The sequence below is a fragment of the Pseudophryne corroboree genome, chromosome 7, assembly GCF_028390025.1.
Source record: "Pseudophryne corroboree isolate aPseCor3 chromosome 7, aPseCor3.hap2, whole genome shotgun sequence".
In the NCBI taxonomy this organism is placed as follows: Eukaryota; Metazoa; Chordata; class Amphibia; order Anura; family Myobatrachidae; genus Pseudophryne; species Pseudophryne corroboree.
In genome coordinates, this window is record NC_086450.1 from 480,526,741 (window position 1) to 480,550,030 (window position 23,290).

General features: G+C 42.7%; 1 protein-coding gene across 1 annotated transcript; it reads left to right on the top strand.

Annotated features, from left to right (window-relative positions):
- Positions 1–21,611: 21,611 nt before the first annotated feature.
- LOC134944393 (taste receptor type 2 member 143-like) lies at positions 21,612–22,334 on the top strand. Its single transcript, XM_063932973.1, has one exon. The coding sequence runs from the start codon at positions 21,612–21,614 to the stop codon at positions 22,332–22,334; it is 723 nt and encodes a 240-aa protein (XP_063789043.1).
- The last annotated feature ends 956 nt before the right edge of the window (positions 22,335–23,290 follow it).

A 23,290-nucleotide genomic window follows, 5' to 3' on the forward strand; every position in this document is an offset into this window, starting at 1 on the left:
ATAGAAAATAAGAAAAGTATATATATTATTGTATATATCAGTACAGAGCGGTGTAACTGTGACACATGTGTCCTGACAAGCAGTATAGAAGCTATAGAAAAGTATATATAATATTACTGTATATATCAGTACAGAGCGGTGTAACTGTGACACATGTGTCCTGACAAGCAGTATAGAAGCTATAGAAAAGTATATATATATATATATATTATTGTATATATCAGTACAGAGCAGTGTAACTGTGACAAATGTGTCCTGACAAGCAGTATAGAAGATATAGAAAAGTATATATATTATTGTATATATCAGTACAGAGCGGTGTAACTGTGACCCATGTGTCCTGACAGGCAGTATAGAAGCTATAGAAAAGTATATATATTATTGTATATATCAGTACAGAGCGGTGTAACTGTGACCCATGTGTCCTGACAAGCAGTATAGAAGCTATAGAAAAGTATATATATTATTGTATATATCAGTACAGAGCGGTGTAACTGTGACCCATGTGTCCTGACAAGCAGTATAGAAGCTATAGAAAAGTATATATATTATTGTATATATCAGTACAGAGTGGTGTAACTGTGACCCATGTGTCCTGACAAGCAGTATAGAAGCTATAGAAAAGTATATATTATATATACTGGTGGACCCCAGTCCCCACAATGCAGCACACTGATCAGATATTTGCAGCACACTGAGCACAGATACGAAGCATTTTCAGTCAGAGAACGTAGATATTTTCAGCACACTGAGCACAGATTATTTGCAGCACACTGAGCACAGATTACGGAGTTTTTCAGGGAGAGAACACAGCCACGTCCTCTGCGTTCAATCTCCAAAGCACGAGTGAAAATGGCGGCGACGCGCGGCTCCTTATATTGAATACAAATCTCGCGAGAATCCGACAGCGGGATGGTGACGTTCGGGCGCATTCTGGTTAACCGAGCAAGGCGGGAGGATCCGAGGTTGCCTCGGAACCGTGTAAAATAGGTGAAGTTCGGGGGGGTTTGGATCCCGAGGAACCGAACCCGCTCATCTCTATTTAGCACTTATGTAACACTCCTATTTTTCCACTAACATTACTCTTTTGAGTATTTTATTAACACCCTTATTTTTGTATCACTTTCTAACCTATAGCTTCTGCTTCTTTCTTATTAACACATATTAACACTTTAGTATCTCAATGGTGTGCTGTCCTAGGGTGGTCGGGCCAGAGCCGACTTTGTGGGGTCCAAGGCCTGGACTTATGCTTAGTTAGGGACCTCCAGGCTTATCATATCTTTTGCAAAACATATGTAACGAAGAGCTCTACATTTTCTATTATTACATAGTATATAGTTCTTCTTACTAACAGCTAGCAGAGTGCGTGGGAAAAATCCCTTTGTTTTTCTTGTCTAGAGTAACCCCCTAACGCAGCACCTGAGGAATGTTACCAGCTTGATTAGAGCAGTTTGCCATTAATTATTAGAGCCAGTTTGTGCAAGGAGGGATTGATTGCTTCTTTTTTGGTGGGGGCCCAAACAAACCACTCATTTCAGCCACAGTCGTGTGGCAGACCCTGTCGCTGAAATGACTGGTTTGTTAAAGTGTGCATGTCCTGTTTATACAACATAAGGGTGGGTGGGAGGACCCAAGGACAATTCCATCTTGCATCTCTTTTTCTTCTTATCATCATGTGCTGTTTGGGGACTATTTTTTTAAAGTGCCATCCTGTCTGACACTTCCTTATATGTCCAGTGATACTGCCATATAATTCCAGTGATATTGCTGTATAATTCCAGTGATATTGCTGTATAATTCCAGTGGGAATTGTTTGTGTTGCTTGGCTTAGTCATACAGCTACCTCATTGCACCTCTTCTACATCTTTGCATGAGGTGCTGTTTGGGGTCTTTTTTTTAATATCTGCCCTCCTGTCTGCCACTGTAGTGCCACTCCTAAATGGGCCAATTGTTTGTGTCGCTTGGCTTAGTCATACAGCTACCTCATTGCACCTCTTCTACATCTTTGCATGAGGTGCTGTTTGGGGTCTTTTTTTTTTAATATCTGCCCTCCTGTCTGCCACTCCTAAATGGGCCAATTGTTTGTGTCGCTTGGCTTAGTCATACAGCTACCTCATTGCACCTCTACTACATCTTTGCATGAGGTGCTGTTTGGGGCCTAGTTTTTGAAAACTGACATCCTGTGTGACACTACAGTGCCACTCCTAGATGGGCCAGGTGTTTGTGCCGCACACTTGTGTCGCTTAGCTTAGTCATACAGCCACCAAGGTGCAACCATTTGGCCTAAAAACAATATTGTGAGGTGTGAGGTCTTCAGAATAGACTGGAAATAAGTGGAAATTAATGTTATAGAGGTTAGTAATACCGTAGGATCAAAATTACCCCCAAATTCTGTGATATTAGCCATTTTTATGATTTTTTTTCAAAAATCATCCAGATCCAAAACCAAAACACGAAAAGGGTGGTTTTGGCAAAACCAAGCCAAAACCAAAACACGAAAGTGGAATTAGAACCAAAACCAAAACACAAAACATGAAAAGTGCCAGCCGCACATCTCTAATTTATTGTACATAACTGTATTCACATAATGTGCATCTCATGACATTCTTACTGCATATCTGATAAAAGAGAACGTTTAATAAAGTAATTGATGGGTGATCATTTTACCTGGCATTAAAACAGTAAGAACGTGATAATCTCCGTGTATCCTTTTTTGTAACATCTTTTCACCATTTTTATTGTATGTATTACAAATGTGTATCTTACACTGTTACCCGCGATGCTGACTGGCGCAGCGTAAGTGGGAAATGGATTTCACTTCAAAACCTGAGAGTCCTTCCCACAGGGAAAGAATTAGGAGTGGGAATCAGCACCATCTGAAGATGGCCACGGTTCCTGCTGCTTGATGAATTTTATGTTCTCACAACAGTATGGGGACACCAGGCCAGATCTTCAGTAAAGGGATCCTTTATAATGAATAGCAATTTCTACATAGGTAGGTGAAAATGCTAATTTTCACCTATAGTACTTTCGTAGAAATGAAGTGATCATGAATTGACCCATAGCAATCTGTTGTGATTCATTAGTAACTTTTTCAGAGATTTACTTTTACTATGTTTGGGGACCTATACAATAACACAAAAGATGCCATCATGTTGTGTCTATATCGGCCCATTACAATATTGGTAGCTGATTATGGTTTGTGGAACATATCCCACAAAGACACCAGAACGACTTACAGTAGCAATTGCAGGTAATTGAGTCGCCCGCTTGGAGATTTTAATTACGCTATGTAAATCAGTTTTTTTCTTCTCCTTATAGGACAACTCATTAAAAAAATTACATTTCGCAAGAACTATACATGGAATTGTATCATTGTTAGCGTGTGTGTAAGGCACGCACAGACCATTTCCATATAGGTCTTGACTTCCATCATTTGACCTGTAAATCTATATGTCCTCGTTTTGCATGCATGCAAATTTAGGCCATTATGAGGAAATATTACAAGGTCAGGAAAGAGTTTACAGATTGCGAGTCAGTGTCTCCTACGCAGAGGAAACATCAAGTCGATATAAATCTACAAATGTCCTGAGCTGTTCCTGATAATTTTTTGTATCCGGAGGAAGATATACAGTATTATGGACATTGCCGACTGCTGGATATATTCTAGATATCTCTTGACATGGGCAATCTGGATACTGTGACTTTCCTTGTTATATTAGCACTAGAGGCTGTTACTGGATTATTCTCCAATTTCTTTATCATATTCTCACTAACTGGCTGCAAAAGGAGCAATATTGTCACCAGCGACCTCATCCTGATCTCTTTGTGCATTTCTAATGTATTATATACAATAATAATGACTGCAAACATTCTAATTAGCTTTATGTGGCCACAAGTTATACAACAAATTTATGTTTATCGTATAATCGATTACACAACCTTGTACATCATTACATCCAGCGTGTGGCTCACGGCCATGTTAAAGCTTCTTCTACTTTGCAAAAATCGTAGACATTCGGTCCCGCGTGCTGGCATGGGTGAAGAAGAAGATTGGTGCGGTTGTCCGGGGGATGATACTAATGGCAGAAATTGTTTCTCTTTGTGAAAGTTTCTTATCACTTTTTATTTCCACCCAACAACCGGCCCAGCAGAACTCATCTATAATTGCAGTAAATGTCACCTCAGAAACCAATGAACCTAGTCTCAGTTTTATGAACATCGTCCTAATTCTCAACACTCCACCTGCCCTTGTTGCAGTAACAGCCACAGCCAGCAGTGCCGGATACCTCAAGTTGTACGACCGACAGATGAAGAGAAACATGGCGGCAAATGTTAACCTGAATATGAGAGATTATCAACGTGCTGTTCACACCATGGTGTATCTCATAGCTTTCTATACATTAATGCTCCTTGTCATGGTAGTTGTTGGACTGGATGTATTTGCTGAGTATAGTTGGGAATACTGGATCTGTACGATGATTCTCTCTTCATTCTCCACAGTCCAGTCCGCCATTCTCATTCACGGTAACCCTAAGCTACAGCAATCATTGAAATGGATAATAACTCTCTTCTATGTCTGATATGGCTTCAATCTGTGAGATCTGCTATTATATAGAGTATTGCTATATGACTGACCTTTGCTTGTAGTCATGGTATAAAGTTTGGGGTGTGCATCTAGTAAATGAGATTGGGATATAGAGTAATCAGGTAGAAACAGTGCATGGCTTTCTGACTGGTAGTAACCATTCATGGAGTAAAGCTACATGTAATAATCCCCAACAGAGTATGTTCAGTGTCATTAGTTATAAACAGAAGATTGTATTAGTCAGTTTACTACACATGTCTCCAAAGAAAAGATGTCCGTTGATTATAATGATAATTAATACAGATTAGATAAACCACCTAACAGAATGTTTGCTGCCAACAGTAATAATGAACGTACCAAACACCTGGGCATAGTTCCACTGAAAACAGTTTAGCGATAACAGACAAAAGTCTGCAAAATGCTAAATTCTAGACCAATATTTATTGTAATACTTTAGCAGAAAAAGGTCACCCCAGAAATACATGAGCTTCTCTCAATATTGGTTCAGAAAGGTCTTTCTAAAGTGTTTGCACTGGAAACTCTCAAATAAAAAAGGAATAAAAAACAAACACTAAGCATGCCAAAAGCAAAGTAATTTACTACCTCCTGCATTAGACAGACCGGACAGGTCATAAGGTGATCCCCTGCCTTACAGTAATGTGATCTGGACCCAGTCTTTTCTCCACCCCTCCATAGATGAACTGGCTAGCTACATACCTAATGCCCTCATCCAAAGCATCTTTTTCTTCTTCTCACATGAGAGTGTTAGCCCTAGTTACCAATGTCATGTCACGCCCATCCATACCCACCCTGGTCGCATACTGCATCCCTCAGACTTGTGCCGGCACTATTTCATCGATATCCTTTGGTGGTGGTGCATGCATGTAATCATTATGGATTTTTCCACATGATTCCATCTGCCAACCAGATTCCAGCAGCCGTGCACACAAGACCTGTTTAGCCAATAAGCTCTTGGAGTGCACAATTTAAACCATCACCTGAGTCCAGCTCATTGCCAGAACAACTTTCTTCTTCCAGAGAGCAGTCTCCTGACTTTATTGTATCTAAGCTGTATTCCAGTTCCTGCATTTGATCCTGTCTCCAGTGACCTGCATTCTCAAAGTGCATCTGATCCTGTCTCCAGTGACCTGCATTCACAAGGTGCATCTGCATCTGATCCTGTCTCCAGTGACCTGCATTCACAAGGTGCATCTGATCCTGTCTCCAGTAACCTGCATTCACAAGGTGCATCTGCATCTGATCCTGTCTCTGGTGATCTGCATTTATGATATAGTGTAAACTTACATCTGACTGTCTGGTTACTCTCCAGTAACCTGCACCCACAGTACATACTGTATCAAGGATTTCATCTCCAGCTCAAGTATTGTTGTCAAATGAATCTGTCTGACAACAACAGAAATGATCCAATGAAAATAAAACTTTCCCTCCAGGCCTGTCCTGTGTGTTTCATGCTTTACATTGTGGGATTTCTCTTCTGAGCCTGTGGAAAGCTCCATCAGATGAGGATGTCACTGATATAAAATAAACAGGTATCAGATGTTGCCAGAATGTCACGCTGATACCTGATTACAGATGCACCGTCCATTATACACAGCGCACACCTGAGATCCAGGTACTGAGTATATTCTCCTTCCTCCGACTCATCATTCTGCTACAGACGTCTCACCCAGAGAGTGATCATTGCTGCAGGACAATCACACGAGGACCATCAACAAATAGAAAATGTTATCAGCTCTGAGGCTGTCTATAATAATGATTGTGATGATCGCTGGGATACCTGGAACCATCATATAATGCTCATTTATCATTGTGTACATCATATACAGGAGAGAGACCAGCTATCCGGGTGTTTGTGATAAAATCCAGCCTGTTACACTGCTGACAGATCTCACAGACTGTCTTTATTTTGATGAGATTTATTACTTCTTTGGCATATGTTACTTACAGTATCGGGCAAAACCATATTTACTGTATGTTACATGTTCTGATTGTGTTTAATATCTGGAACACGGTCTGGCTATCCATCTTCTACTCTGTCAGTCTGGTGAATGTTACCCGCTGGCTTTTCCTGCGTGTCAGAGCAACGATCCCGTCTTCTGTTCCTCACCTCATAACTATATCCTTTCTATACTCCATGGCCTTATATGGGCCAATTTTATAGACAACAATCATTGACATTTCCAAAGATAGCACTGACACACCGGATATATGTAGGTAGGTAAGTAATTACTTGGAATGGTATTTACATCTATACTTCTATGATTGGATTTTGTGTTCTCTCTGTATCGGGCTGATTGTCACAGAGCTACAGTGACACACGTTTGGAGGATGAAGCCGGGAGACTCTCATGTGATATCTGTTCAGCTCCAGGGACATATCAGAGTGGCCAGGTCACTGATTGTACATTTTATGCTGGACGTTGTTTTCTTTATGATCATGACACAATCACTAAATGCAGATAACGTTTTGGCACCTGTATGCAGGTTACTTGTTCTGCTGTATCCTACTGCTCACACTCTCGTTTTGGGGCTAATTCAGACCTGATCTCTGCTTTGCATTTTTGCAGAGCAGGCGATCAGGTCTGAAATGCGCAGTCGTATGCACCGCTATGCACAAGCGCGATGGTCCGCAGCGACGGGGAGTGCTGGTCAGCGACGAGATGGTGCGAGAAATTTGATTGCACCGGTGAACCCAAGAAGATTGACAGGAAGAGGGCGTTTGTGGGTGGCAACTGACCGTTTCTAGGGAGTGTCCGGAAAAACGCAGGAGGGATCCGGTGCTTTGTGGGAGGATTCATGGCATTAGCTCCGGCCCCGATCGTCGCAGTGGGTGAGTAAGTCCTGGGCTGTGCAGAGACTGCACAAACTGCTGTTTGTGCAGTTCTTCAGCACATGCGATAGCGCACCAGCATGCACCATATACCATCCCCTTTTAGGTGGCGACTACCTGATCGCAGGACAGCAAAAATCGGTGCCCGACGATTAGTCTGAATTAGGCCCTTTAATCCATGGAAATCCCAGATTAATGAGTAGATTATGTGGTCAAATCATATAGAATTTTATACCTAAACAATACTAAAACTATGATATATATATATATATAATTTCTTAGACTAGATATAGCAACATTAACAAAAATGTAGAATAATTGTTTTATAGTAGGGAATATATTCCAGCAATCCTGCTGTATAATTCCAGTAATCCTGCTGTATAATTACAGTAATCCTGCCGTATAATTACAGTAATCCTGCTGTATAGTTCCAGTAATCCTGCTGTATAATTACAGTAATCCTGCTGTATAATTACAGTAATCCTGCTGTATAATTCCAGCAATCCTGCCGTATAATTCCAGTGGTACTGGCATATAATTCCAGTAATCCTGCCGTATAATTCCAGTAATCCTGCTGTATAATTCCAGTAATCCAGCCGTATAAATCCAGTAATCCTGCTGTATAATTCCAGTGATCCTGCCGTATAATTCCAGTAATCCTTCCGTATAATTCCAGTAATCCTGCAATATAATTTCAGTGATATTGCCTTATAATTCCAGAAATCTTGCCATATAATTACAGTGGTACTGGCGTATATAATTCCAGTAATCCTGCTGTATAATTCCAGTAATCCTGCCGTATAATTCCAGTGATCCTGCCGAATAATTCCAGTGATCCTGCCTTATAATTCCAGTGATCCTGCCATGTTATTCCATATAAATCCATATAATTCTGTATAAATCCAGTCCAGTGGTGCTGCCATATAAATTCAGTGGTGCTGTCCTGTGCTGTATATTATTTACTCCAAATAAAGGGGTTATTAATATTTAATCCTCTCCTGTGCCGCATATTGTGTTATATAACTCCAGAAAATTAATGGAGAACAAAAATTTGGAGGATAAAATAGGGAAAGATCAAGAACCACTTCCTCCTAGTGCTGAAGCTGCTGCCACTAGTCACGACATACAGTAGATGATGAATTGCCATCAACGTCGTCTGCCAAGGCCGATGCCCAATGTGATAGTAGAGGGCATGTAAATTCTAAAAAGCCAAAGTTCAGTAAAAAGACCCAAAAAAATAAATTGAAATGGTCTGAGGAGACACGTAAACTTGCCAATATGCCATTTACGACACGGAGTGGCAAGTAATGGCTAAGGCCCTGGCCTATGTTCATGACTAGTGGTTCAGCTTCACATGACGATGGAAGCCCTCATCCTCCCGCTAGAAAAATTAAAAGAGTTAAGATGGAAAAAGCACAGAAAGTACTGTGTGTTCTAAGATGGTATCACAAATCCCCAAGGAGAGTCCAAGTGTGTCGGCGGTTGTGATTCCTGACCTTCCCAACAAAGGATGGGAAGAGGTGGCTCTTTCCACCATTTGCATGCCCCCTGCAAGCTGGAAGGAGCACCCACAGTCCAGTTTCTGATATTCAAATTGAAGATGTCACTATTGAAGTACACCAGGATGAGGATATGGGTGTTGCTGGCGCTGAGGAGGAAGTTGACGATGAGGATTCTTATGGTGATGTGGTTTGTTTAAATGAGGCACCGGTGGAGACACCTGTTGTCCATGGGATGAAGAAGCCCATTGTGATGCTTGGGCAAAATATCAAAAAAGCCACCTCATCGGTGTGTAATTATTTCTCCACAAATCCGGACAACAGGTGTCAAGCCATGTGTTGCCTCTGTCAAACTGTAATAAGTAGGGGTAAGGACGTTAACCACCTAGGAACATGCTCCTTAATACGTCACCTGCAGCGCATTCATCAGAAATCAGTGTCAAGTTGTGAAACTTTGGGTAAGAGCGTTAGCAGTCCACTGACACCTAAATCCCTTCTTCTTCTTGTACCCAAACTCCTGCAAGCCAGGGCCGGCTCTTCCACTAGGCAGCTTTAGACAGTTGCCTAGGGGAGACAGGACCTGAGGGGGCGGCTTGCTGAGGCTGCCTGGAAAAGGTGGTGGACACCTTGTTGTCACACCAGTGACAGCCACCGCAACCCTTCCAGGGCCCTATCTTACAATAACAATGCCGCCAAGTGATCCCATATTGCAGTCACCAGCTACAGCTCTGCCCGGCACAGGCCATAACTTTGACAGTTGCTGGAGTCCGGGCCGGGGGTGATGTGCAGCACTGGGCTTCATTCCAGATTCCTCCTAGGCTACTCAGTCCCAACTCTGCATCGCAGCCCGCAGGTAAGGTGGCTGCAGAGTGCACTGTCTGCATTTGATATGGGAAGTACAGGAGAGCAGCAGCCTGTGTGGGGTGTAAATGAGCCCAGGCATGCACACAAATGGGGCAACAGCAAATGAGCCACAGCATGCACACAGATAGCGGGGGGATAGAACCGCAGCCATTTAACAGAGTGTGCAAGGTGGAGGGGTGAGGCGAAGCAGCAGGCACCCACACAGACATGGGAGGTGGGGCGAAGAGAGCAGCCATGCAACAGATTGGGGTGGGGAACAGCAGCAGCATGCACATTGGATCGGTGGGGGGGATAGAGCAGCTGCCATGCAACAGACTTGAGGGGTGGGTAGGGGGGAAGGGGCAGTAGGAAGTAGTTTTGCCTATGGTGTCGAGGAACCTTGCACCGGCCCTGCTGCAAGTCACACCACCAACTCCCTCAACGTCAACTTCCTCTTCAGTCAGGAACGTCAGTAGTTCTGCAGGCCATGTCACTGGCAAGACTGAGGAATCCTCTCCTAACCGGGATTCCTGCATAGGATCCTTGAGTTGTACGCCTGCTGTTGCTGCCGCTGCTATTGTTGCTGCTGGGAGTCGATCGTCATCCTAGAAGGGAAGTCAGAAGACCACTTATACTACTTCCAGTAAGCATTTGACTGTCCAACAGTAATTTGCGAGGAAGATTAAATATCACAGCAGTCATCCTGTTGCAAAGCAGATAACTGAGGCCTTGACACTTATGTTGGTGTTAGACGTGCGTCCGGTATCTGCCATTAGTGCAGTGGGATTTAGACAATTGATGGTGGTATTGTGTCCCCGGTACCAAATCCCATCTAGATTCCACCACACTAGTCAGGCGATACTAAGAATGTTCAGAGACATCAGAAAAAGTGTCGCCAGTGTCCTAAAAAATGCGGTTGTATCCAATGTCCACTTAACCACGGACATGTGGACAAATGGAACAGGGCAGACTCAGGACTATATGACTGAGACAGCCCACAGGGTAGATGTATTGCCTCCTGCAGCAACAACAGCAGCAGAGGCACGAGTAGCAGCTTCTCGCAAATCCGAACTCGTTCCTAGGCAGGCTACACTGTGTATCACCACTTTCCGTAAGAGGCACACTGCTGACAACCTCTTACGGAAACTGAGGGACATCATTGCGCATAGGCTTACCCCACTTAGACTCTCCTGGGGATTTGTGATATCGGACAACGCCACCAATATTGTTCGTGCATTACAACTGGGCAAATTCCAGCACGTCCCATGTTTTGCACATACAATTAATTTGGTGGTGCAGAATTTTTTAAAAAATGACAGGGGTGTACAGGAGATGCTGTCGGTGGCCCAAAAAATTGTGGGCCACTTTCGACATTTTGCCACTGCGTGCCGAAGACTGGAGCACCAGCAAACACTCCTGAACCTGCCCTGCCATTAATTTAAGCAAGAGCTCGTAACGAGGTGGAATTCAACTCTTTATGCTTCAGAGGATGGAGGAACAGCAAAAGGCCATTAAAGCCTATACATCCACCTACGATATAGGCAAAGGAGGGGGAATGCACCTGACTCAAGCACAGTGGAGAATGATTTCCGTCTTGTGCAAGGTTCTACAACCCTTCGAACTTGTCACACATGAAGTTAGTTCAGACACTGCTAGCTTGAGTCAGGTCATTCCCCTCATCAGGCTTTTGCAGAAGCAGCTGGATAAATTAAAAGAGGAGCTAAGACGGAGCGATTCCGATAAGTATGTGGGACTTGTTTATGGAGCCCTTCATTTGCTTTGCCAGGATTCAAGGGTGGTCAATCTGTTGAAATCAGAGCACTACATTTTGGCCACCGTGCTCGATCCTAGGTTTAAAGCCTATGTTGTATCTCTCTTTCCGGCAGACACAAGTGTGCAGAGGTGCAAAGACCTGCTGGTGAGTAAATTGTCAACTCAAGCTGAATGTGACCCGTCAACAGCTTCTCCTTCAATTTCACCCGCCACTGGGGCTGCAAGGGAAAGGATAAGATTTCCTAGCCCACCTGCTGGCTGTGATGCAGGGCAGTCAGGAACGAAAGCTGACATCTGTTCTGGACTGAAGGACCTGCCAACGATTATGAACAGGTCTACTGTCACTGCATATGATTCTGTCACCATTGAAGGAATTGTGGAGGATTATATGAGTGACAGCATCCAAGTAGGCATGTCAGACAGTCCATATGTATACTGGCAGGAAAAAGGCAATTTGGACCCTTGCACAAACTGGCTTTATTTTTGCTAAGTTGCCCCCCCCCCCCCCCCACTCCAGTGTGTACCCCGAAAGAGTGTTTAGTACAGCTGGTAGCCTTGTCAGCGATTGGTGTAGGAGGTTACTTCCACAAAATGTGGAGAAGATGATGTTCATCAAAATGAATTATAAATTCCTCCAGGAAGACCTTGACCAGCAATTGTCTCCGGAAAGTACACAGGGACCTGTGATTGTGGATTCCAGTGGGGACGAATTAATACTCTGTGAGGAGGGGGATGTACACACTGAAAAGGGTGAGGAATCGGAGGATGAGGATGAGGACAACATGCCTGTTTAGAGCCAGTTTGTGCAAGGAGAGATTGATTGCTTCTTTTTTGGTGTGTGTGAGTTTGAGTTTGGTACCCCCCAGGTCTGGTGTGACTGGGCTACCTTGGGTTAGCATGCCATAATATTTATTTGGCACTTATGTAACACTCCTATTTTTCCACTAACATTACTCTTTTCAGTATTTTATTAACACCCTTATTTTTGTATCACTTTCTAACCCATAGCTTCTGCTTCTTTCTTATTAACACATATTAACACTTTAGTATCTCAATGGTGTGCTGCCCTAGGGTGGTCGGGCCTGAGCCGACTTTGTGGGGTCCAAGCCCTGGACTTATTCTTAGTTAGGGACCTCCAGTAATAGAGCAGCCGTGAAGTGGCCTGGAGGCTTATCATATATTTTGCAAAACATATGTAACGAAGAGCTCTACATTTTCTATTATTACATAGTATATAGTTCTTCTTACTAACAGCCAGCAGAGTGCGTGGGAAAAATCCCTTTGTTTTTCTTGTCTAGAGTAACCCCCTCCCGCAGCACCTGAGGAATGTTACCAGCTTGATTGGAGCAGTTTGCCATTATTTATTGCAGTTCAGTGAGGCATAGTTGGAGCCAGCATTAGGAGGGCATGCTGGGTCCTGTGGTGCCATTTGGAGGATACAGGGGTGCCTACAGGTAAGCTAGCTCTCAATCTGGATATGTTTTGTATGTGCCATTATCATGTGGCCGTACATTAAGCAATTGTTATGACCCATAGTGGATGTTATTATTATTATTATTATAATTATTAATATTATTATTTTTATTATTATTATTATGCTGTGTGTGACTTTGGGGAGTTGTACCCCCCAGGTCTGGTGTGACTGGGCTTCCTTGGGGTAGCACGCCATAATATTTATTTAGCACTAGAGATGTGCACCGGACATTTTTCGGGTTTTGTGTTTTGGTTTTGGATTCGGTTCCGTGGCCGTGTTTTGGATTCGGACAAGTTTTGGCAAAACCTCCCTGAACATTTTTTGTCGGATTCGGGTGTGTTTTGGATTCGGGTGTTTTTTTTCAAAAACCATCAAAAAAAGCTTAAATCATAGAATTTGGGGTAATTTTGATCCCATAGTATTATTAACCTCAATAACCATAATTTCCACTCATTTCCAGTCTATTCTAAACACCTCACACCTCACAATATTATTTTTAGTCCTAAAATTTGCACCGAGGTCGCTGGATGACTAAGCTAAGCGACCCAAGTGGCCGGCACAAACACCTGGCCCATCTAGGAGTGGCACTGCAGTGTTAGACAGGATGGCACTTCAAAAAATTAGCCCCAAACATCACATGATGCAGAGATAAATAAATAAAAAGAGATGCAAGATTGAATTGTCCTTGGGCCCTCCCACCCACCCTTATGTTGTATAAACAGGACATGCACACTTTAAGAAACCCATCATTTCAGTGACAGGGTCTGCCACACGACTGTGGCTTAAATGACTGGATGGTTTGGGCCCCCACCAAAAAAGAAGCAATCAATCTCTCCTTGCACAAACTGGCTCTACAGAGGCAAGATGTCCACCTCCTCCTCATCATCCGATTCCTCACCCCTTTCACTGTGTACATCCACCTCCTCACAGAGTATTAATTTGTCCCCACTGGAATCCACCATCTCAGGTCCCTATGTACTTTCTGGAGGCAATTGCTGGTGAATGTCTCCACGGAGGAAATGATTATAATTCATTTTGATGAACATCATCTTCTCCACATTTTCTGGAAGTAACCTCGTACGCCGATTGCTGACAAGGTGAGCGGATGCACTAAACACTCTTTCGGAGTACACACTGGAGGGGGGATAACTTAGGTAAAATAAAACCAGTTTGTGCAAGGGCCTCCAAATTGCCTCTTTTTCCTGCCAGTATACATACGGACTGTCTGACGTGCCTACTTGGATGCGGTCACTCATATAATCCTCCACCATTCTTTCAATGGTGATGGAATCATATGCAGTGACAGTAGACGACATGTCAGTAATCGTTGGCAGGTCCTTCAGTCATGACTAGATGTCAGCACTCGCTCCCGACTGCCCTGCATCACAGCCAGCGGGTGGGCTTGGAATTCTTAGCCTTTTCCTCGCAGCCCCAGTTGCAGGAGAATGTGAAGGAGGAACTGTTGGTGGGTCATGTTCCGCTTGACTTGACAAGTGTCTCACCAGCAGGTCTTTGAACATCTGCAGACTTGTGTCTGCCGGAAAGAGAGATACAACATAGGCTTTAAACCTAGGATCGAGCACGGTGGCCAAAATGTAGTGCTCTGATTTCAACAGATTGACCACCCATGAATCCTGGTTAAGCGAATTAAGGGGTCCATCCACAAGTCCCACATGCCTAGCAGAATCGCTCCGCTTTAGCTCCTCCTTCAATCTTTCCAGCTTCTTCTGCAAAAGCCTGATGAGGGGAATGACCTGACTCAGGCTGGAAGTGTCTGAACTGACTTCACGTGTGGCAAGTTCAAAGGGTTGCAGAACCTTGCACAACGTTGAAATCATTCTCCACTGCACTTGAGTCAGGTGCATTCCCCATCCTTTGCCTATATCGTATGCAGATGTATAGGCTTGAATGGCCTTTTGCTGCTCCTCCATCCTCTGAAGCATATAGAGGGTTGAATTCCACCGCGTTACCACCTCTTGCTTCATATGATGGCGGGGCAGGTTCAGGAGTGTTTGCTGGTGCTCCAGTCTTCGGGAAGCAGTGGCTGAATGCCGAAAGTGGCCCGCAATTCTTCGGGCCACCGACAGCATCTCTTGCACGCCCCTGTCTTTTTTAAAAAAATTCTGCACCACCAAATTCAATGTATGTGCAAAACATGGGACGTGCTGGAATTTGCCCACATGTAATGCACGCACAATATTGGTGGCGTTGTCTGATGTCACAAATCCCCAGGAGAGTCCGAATGGGGTAAGCCATTCTGCGATGATGTTCCTCACTTTCCGTAAGAGGTTGTCAGCTGTGTGCCTCTTATGGAAAGCGGTGATACAAAGCGTAGCCTGCCTAGGAACGAGTTGGCATTTGCGAGATGCTGCTACTGGTTAAGTGGACATTGGGTACAACTGCATTTTTTAGGACACTGGTGACTCTTTTTCTGACGTCTGTGTACATTCTCGGTATCGCCTGCCTAGAGAAATGGAACCTAGAGGGTATTTGGTACCGGGGACACAGTGCCTCAAGCAATTCTCTAATTCCCTGTGAATTAACGGTGGATACCGGACACACATTTAACACCACCGCAGCTGCCAAGACCTGAGTTATCCGCTTTGCAGCAGGATGACTGCTGTGATATTTCATCTTCCTCGCAAAGGACTGTTGGACAGTCAATTTCCTACTGGAAGTAGTACAAGTGGTCTTCCGACTTCCCCTCTGGGATGACGATCGACTCCCAGCAGCAACAACAGCAGCACCAGCAGCAGTAGGCGTTACACTCAAGGATGCATTGGAGGAATCACAGGCAGGAGAGGACTCGTCGGACTTGCCAGTGACATGGCCTGCAGGACTATTGGTATCCCAGTCTAAGGAGGAAATTGACACTGAGAGGTTTGGTGGTGTGGTTTGCAGGAGCTTGGTTACAAGAAGAAGGGATTTAGTTGTCAGTGGACTGCTTCCGCTGTCACTCAAAGTTTTTGAACTTGTCAATGAATGCGCTCCAGGTGACGTATAAGGGAGGATGTTCCTAGGTGGTTAACGTCCTTACCCCTACTTATTACAGCTTGACAAAGACAACACATGGCTTGACACCTGTTAAAATAATTCCACACCGAAGAGGTGATTTTATTTTTGTAATTTGACCAGGCTTGTCAATGGCCATATTCGTCACATGGACAACAGGTGTCTCCCCGGGTGCCTGATTTAAACAAACCACCTTACCATCAGAATCCTCCTTGTCAATTTCCTCCTCAGCACCAGCAACACCCATATCCTCATCCTGGTGTACTTCAACAGTGACATTTTCAATTTGACTATCAGGAACTGGACTGCAGGTGCTCCTTCCAGCACTTGCAGGGGGCGTGCAAATGGTGGAAGGTGCCACCTCTTCCTGTCCAGTGTTGGGAAGGTAAGGCATCGCAACCGACACAATTGGACTCTCCTTGGGGATTTGTGATTTAGAAGAACGCACAGTTCTGTGCTGTGCTTTTGCCAGCTTAAGTCTTTTCATTTTTCTAGTGGGACGATGAGTGCTTCCATCCTCATGAGAAGCTGAACCACTAGCCATGAACATAGGCCTGGGCCTCAGCCGTTCCTTGCCACTCCGTGTCGTAAATGGCATATTGGCAAGTTTACCCTTCTCATCAGACGCTTTTAATTTAGATTTTTGGGTCATTTTACTTAACTTTTGTTTTTTGGATTTTACATGCTCTGTACTATGACATTGGGCATCGGCCTTGGCAGACGACGTTGATGGCATTTCATCGTCTCGGCCATGACTAGTGGCAGCAGCTTCAGCACGAGGTGGAAGTGGATCTTGATCTTTCCCTATTTTACCCTCCACATTTTTGTGCTCCATTTTTTAATGTGTGGAATTATATGCCAGTAATATATCAATAGCAATGGGCTACTGTACTGTGCTATATATGTATACTGTTGGTCACCAAAATGCTGCACTGTAATACTAGAAGCTATAGAATAGTATATATATTATATATCAGAGCGGTGTAACTGTGACACATGTGTCCTGACAAGCAGTATAGAAGCTATAGAAAAGTATATATATTATTGTATATATCAGTACAGAGCGGTGTAACTGTGACCCATGTGTCCTGACAAGCAGTATAGAAGCTATAGAAAAGTATATATATTATTGTATATATCAGTACAGAGCGGTGTAACTGTGACACATGTGTCCTGACAAGCAGTATAGAAGCTATAGAAAAGTATATATATTACTGTATATATCAGTACAGAGCGGTGTAACTGTGACACGTGTCCTGACAAGCAGTATAGAAGCTATAGAAAAGTATATATATTACTGTATATCAGTACAGAGCGGTGTAACTGTGACACGTGTGTCCTGACAAGCAGTATAGTAGCTATAGAAAAGTATATATATTATTGTATATATCAGTACAGAGCGGTGTAACTGTGACCCATGTGTCCTGACAAGCAGTATAGAAGCTATAGAAAAGTATATATATATATATTATTGTATATATCAGTACAGAGCAGTGTAACTGTGACCCATGTGTCCTGACAAGCAGTATAGAAGCTATAGAAAAGTATATATATTATTGTATATATCAGTACAGAGCGGTGTATCTGTGACCATGTGTCCTGACAAGCAGTATAGAAGCTATAGAAAAGTATATATATATTATTGTATATATCAGTACAGAGCGGTGTAACTGTGACACATGTGTCCTGACAAGCAGTATAGAGGCTATAGAAAAGTATATATATTATTGTATATATCAGTACAGAGCAGTGTAACTGTGACACATGTGTCCTGACAAGCAGTATAGAAGCTATAGAAAAGTATATATATTATTGTATATATCAGTACAGAGCAGTGTAACTGTGACACATGTGTCCTGACAAGCAGTATAGAAGCTATAGAAAAGTATATATATTATTGTATATATCAGTACAGAGCGGTGTAACTGTGACACATGTGTCCTGACAAGCAGTATAGAAGCTATAGAAAAGTATATATATTATTGTATATATCAGTACAGAGCGGTGTAACTGTGACCCATGTGTCCTGACAAGCAGTATAGAAGCTATAGAAAAGTATATATATTACTGTATATATCAGTACAGAGCAGTGTAACTGTGACACATGTGTCCTGACAAGCAGTATAGAAGCTATAGAAAAGTATATATATTATTGTATATATCAGTACAGAGCGGTGTAACTGTGACCCATGTGTCCTGACAAGCAGTATAGAAGCTATAGAAAAGTATATATTATATATACTGGTGGACCCCAGTCCCCACAATGCAGCACACTGATCAGATATTTGCAGCACACTGAGCACAGATACGAAGCATTTTCAGTCAGAGAACGTAGATATTTTCAGCACACTGAGCACAGATATTTGCAGCACACTGAGCACAGATTACGGAGTTTTTCAGGGAGAGAACACAGCCACGTCCTCTGCGTTCAATCTCCAAAGCACGAGTGAAAATGGCGGCGACGCGCGGCTCCTTATATTGAATACAAATCTCGCGAGAATCCGACAGCGGGATGGTGACGTTCGGGCGCATTCTGGTTAACCGAGCAAGGCGGGAGGATCCGAGGTTGCCTCGGAACCGTGTAAAATAGGTGAAGTTCGGGGGGGTTTGGATCCCGAGGAACCGAACCCGCTCATCTCTATTTAGCACTTATGTAACACTCCTATTTTTCCACTAACATTACTCTTTTGAGTATTTTATTAACACCCTTATTTTTGTATCACTTTCTAACCCATAGCTTCTGCTTCTTTCTTATTAACACATATTAACACTTTAGTATCTCAATGGTGTGCTGCCCTAGGGTGGTCGGGCCTGAGCCGACTTTGTGGGGTCCAAGGCCTGGACTTATGCTTAGTTAGGGACCTCCAGGCTTATCATATCTTTTGCAAAACATATGTAACGAAGAGCTCTACATTTTCTATTATTACATAGTATATAGTTCTTCTTACTAACAGCTAGCAGAGTGCGTGGGAAAAATCCCTTTGTTTTTCTTGTCTAGAGTAACCCCCTAACGCAGCACCTGAGGAATGTTACCAGCTTGATTAGAGCAGTTTGCCATTATTTATTAGAGCCAGTTTGTGCAAGGAGAGATTGATTGCATCTTTTTTGGTGGGGGCCCAAACAAACCACTCATTTCAGCCACAGTCGTGTGGTAGACCCTGTCGCTGAAATGACTGGTTTGTTAAAGTGTGCATGTCCTGTTTATATAACATAAGGGTGGGTGGGAGGACCCAAGGACAATTCCATCTTGCATCTCTTTTTCTTCTTATCATCATGTGCTGTTTGGGGACTATTTTTAAAGTGCCATCCTGTCTGACACTTCCTTATTTGTCCAGTGATACTGCCATATAATTCCAGTGATATTGCTGTATAATTCCAGTGATATTGCTGTATAATACCAGTGGGAATTGTTTGTGTTGCTTGGCTTAGTCATACAGCTACCTCATTGCACCTCTTCTACATCTTTGCATGAGGTGCTGTTTGGGGTCTTTTTTTAATATCTGCCCTCCTGTCTGCCACTGTAGTGCCACTCCTAAATGGGCCAATTGTTTGTGTCGCTTGGCTTAGTCATACAGCTACCTCATTGCACCTCTTCTACATCTTATCATGAGGTGCTGTTTGGGGTCTTTTTTTTAATATCTGCCCTCCTGTCTGCCACTGTAGTGCCACTCCTAAATGGGCCAATTGTTTGTGTCGCTTGGCTTAGTCATACAGCTACCTAATTGCACCTCTTCTACATCTTTGCATGAGGTGCTGTTTGGGGTCTTTTTTTTATATCTGCCCTCCTGTCTGCCACTGTAGTGCCACTCCTAAATGGGCCAATAGTTTGTGTCGCTTGGCTTAGTCATACAGCTACCTCATTGCACCTCTACTACATCTTTGCATGAGGTGCTGTTTGGGGCTTAGTTTTTGAAAACTGACATCCTGTGTGACACTACAGTGCCACTCCTAGATGGGCCAGGTGTTTGTGCCGCACACTTGTGTCGCTTAGCTTAGTCATACAGCCACCTAGGTACAAACTTTTGGCCTAAAAACAATATTGTGAGGTGTGAGGTCTTCAGAATAGACTGGAAATAAGTGGAAATTAATGTTATAGAGGTTAGTAATACCGTAGGATCAAAATTACCCCCAAATTCTGTGATGTTAGCCATTTTTATGATTTTTTTTCAAAAATTATCCAGATCCAAAACACGAAAAGGGTGGTTTTGGCAAAACCAAGCCAAAATCAAAACACGAAAGTGGAATTAGAACCAAAACCAAAACACAAAACACGAAAAGTGCCAGCCGCACATCTCTATATAATGTACAACTAATGACATTCTTACTGCATATCTGATAAAAGAGAACGTTTAATAAAGTAATTGATGGGTGATCATTTTACCTGGCATTAAAACATTAAGAACGTTATAATCTCAGTGTATCCTTTCTTGTAACATCTTTTCTCCATTTTTTTGTATGTATCACAGATGTGTCTCTTACACTGTTACCCGCGATGCTGATTGGCGCAGCGTAAGTGGGAAATGGATTCCACTTCGGAACCTGAGAGTCCTTCCCAAAGGGAAAGAATTAGGAGTGGGAATCAGCACCATCTGAAGTTGGCCAAGGTTCCTGCTGCTTGATGAATTTTATGTTCTTACAACAGCATGTGGGCACCAGGCCAGATCTTCAGTAAAGGGATCCTTTATAATGAATAGCAATTTCTACAAAGGTAGGTGACAATGCTAATTTTCACCTACAGTACTTTTGTAGAAATGAAGTAATCATGAATTGACTCATAACAATCTGTTGTGATTCATTAGTAACTTTTTCAGAGATTTACTTTTACTATGTTTGGGGACCTATACAATAACACAAAAGATGCCATCATGTTGTGTCTATATCGGCCCATTACAATATTGGTAGCTGATTATGGTTTGTGGAACATATCCCACAAAGACACCAGAACGACTTACAGTAGCAATTGCAGGTAATTGAGTCGCCTGCTTGGAGATTTTAATTACGCTATGTAAATCAGTTTTTTTCATCTCCTTATAGGACAACTCATTAAAAAAATTACATTTCGCAAGAACTATACATGGAAATGTATCATTGTTAGCGTGTGTGTAAGGCAAGCACAGACCATTTACATACAGCTCTTGAATTCCATCATTTGACCTGTAAATCTATATGTCCTCGTTTTGCATGCATGCAAATTTAGGCCATTATGAGGAAATATTACAAGGTCAGGAAAGAATTTACAGATTGCGAGTCAGTGTCTCCTACGCAGAGGAAACATCAAGTCGAGATAAATTTACAAATGTCCTGAGCTGTTCCTGATATTTTTTTGTATCCGGAGGAAGATATACAGTATTATGGACATTGCCGACTGCTGGATATATTCTAGATATCTCTTGACATGGGTAATCTGGATACTGTGACTTTCCTTGTTATATTAGCAGTTGAGGCTGTTACTGGATTATTCTCCAATTTCTTTATCATATTCTCACTATCTGGCTGCAAAAGAAGCAATATTGTCACCAGCAACATCATCCTGATCTCTTTGTGCATTTCTAATGTATTATATACAATAATAATGACTGCAAACATTCTAATTAGCTTTATGTGGCCACAAGTTATACAACAAATTTATGTTTGTCTCTTTATTGATTACACAACATTGTACATCATTACATCCAGCGTGTGGCTCACAGCCAGTCTAAGCTTCTTCTACTTTACAAAAATCGTAGACATTCAGTCCCGCGTGCTGGCATGGGTGAAGAAGAAGATCGGTGCAGTTGTCCTGGGGATGATACTAACGGCAGAAATTGTTTCTCTTTGTGGAAGTTTCTTATCACTTCTTATTTGCACCCAACAACCGGCCCAGCAGAACTCATCTATAATTGCAGTAAATGTCACCTCAGAAACCAATGAACCTAGTTTCAGTTTTATGAACATCGTCCTAATTCTCAACACTCTTCCTGCCCTTGTTGCAGTAACAGCCACAGCCGGCAGTGCCGGGTACCTCAAGTTGTATGACCGGCAGATGAAGAGGAACATGGTGGCAAATGTTAATACGAATATAAAAGATTATCAACGTGCTGTAAACACCATGGTGTATCTCATAGCTTTCTATACATTAATGCTCCTTGTCATGGTAGTTGTTGGACTGGATGTATTTGCTGAGTATAGTTGGGAATACTGGATCTGTACGATGATTCTCTCTTCAATCGGTGCTGTCCAGTCCGCCATTCTCATTCACGGTAACCCTAAGCTACAGCAATCCTTAAAATGGATAATAACTCTCTTTTATGTCTGATATGGCTTCAATCTGTGAGATCTGCTATTATATAGAGTATTGCTATATGACTGACCTTTGCTTGTAGTCATGGTATAAAGTTTGGGGTGTGCATCTAGTAAATGAGATTGGGATATAGAGTAATCAGGTAGAAACAGTGCATGGCTTTCTGACTGGTAGTAACCATTCATGGAGTAAAGCTACATGTAATAATCCCCAACAGAGTATGTTCAGTGTCATTAGTTATAAACAGAAGATTGTATTAGTCAGTTTACTACACATGTCTCCAAAGAAAAGATGTTCGTTGATTATAATGATAATTAATACAGATTATATAAACCAACCTAACTGAATGTTTGCTGCCAACAGTAATAATGAACGTACCAAACACCTGGGCAAAGATTCACTGAAAACAGTTTAGCGATAACAGACAAAAGTCTGCAAAATGCTAAATACAAGACCAATATTTATTGTAATACTTTAGCAGAAAAAGGTCACCCCAGAAATACATGAGCTTCTCTCAATATTGGTTAGGAAAGGTCTTTCTAAAGTGTTCGCACTGGAAACTCTCAAATAAAAAAGGAAGAAAAACAAACACTAAGCATGCCAAAAGCAGAGTAATTTACTATCTCCTGCATTAGACAGACCGGACAGGTCATAAGGTGATCACCTGCCATAAAGTAATGTGATCTGGACCCAGTCTTTTCTCCACACCTCCATAGATGAACTGGCTAGCTACATATCTAATGCCCTCATCCAAAGCATCTTCCTCTTCTCACATCAGAGTGTTAGCCCTAGTTACCAATGTCATGTCACGCCCATCCATGCCCACCCTGGTCGCATACGGCATCCCTCAGACTTGGGCCGGCACTGCTTCATTGATGTCCTATGGTGGTGGTGCATGCATGTGGTCATCATGGATTTTTCCACATGATTCCATCTGCCAACCAGATTCCAGCAGCCGTGCACACAAGACC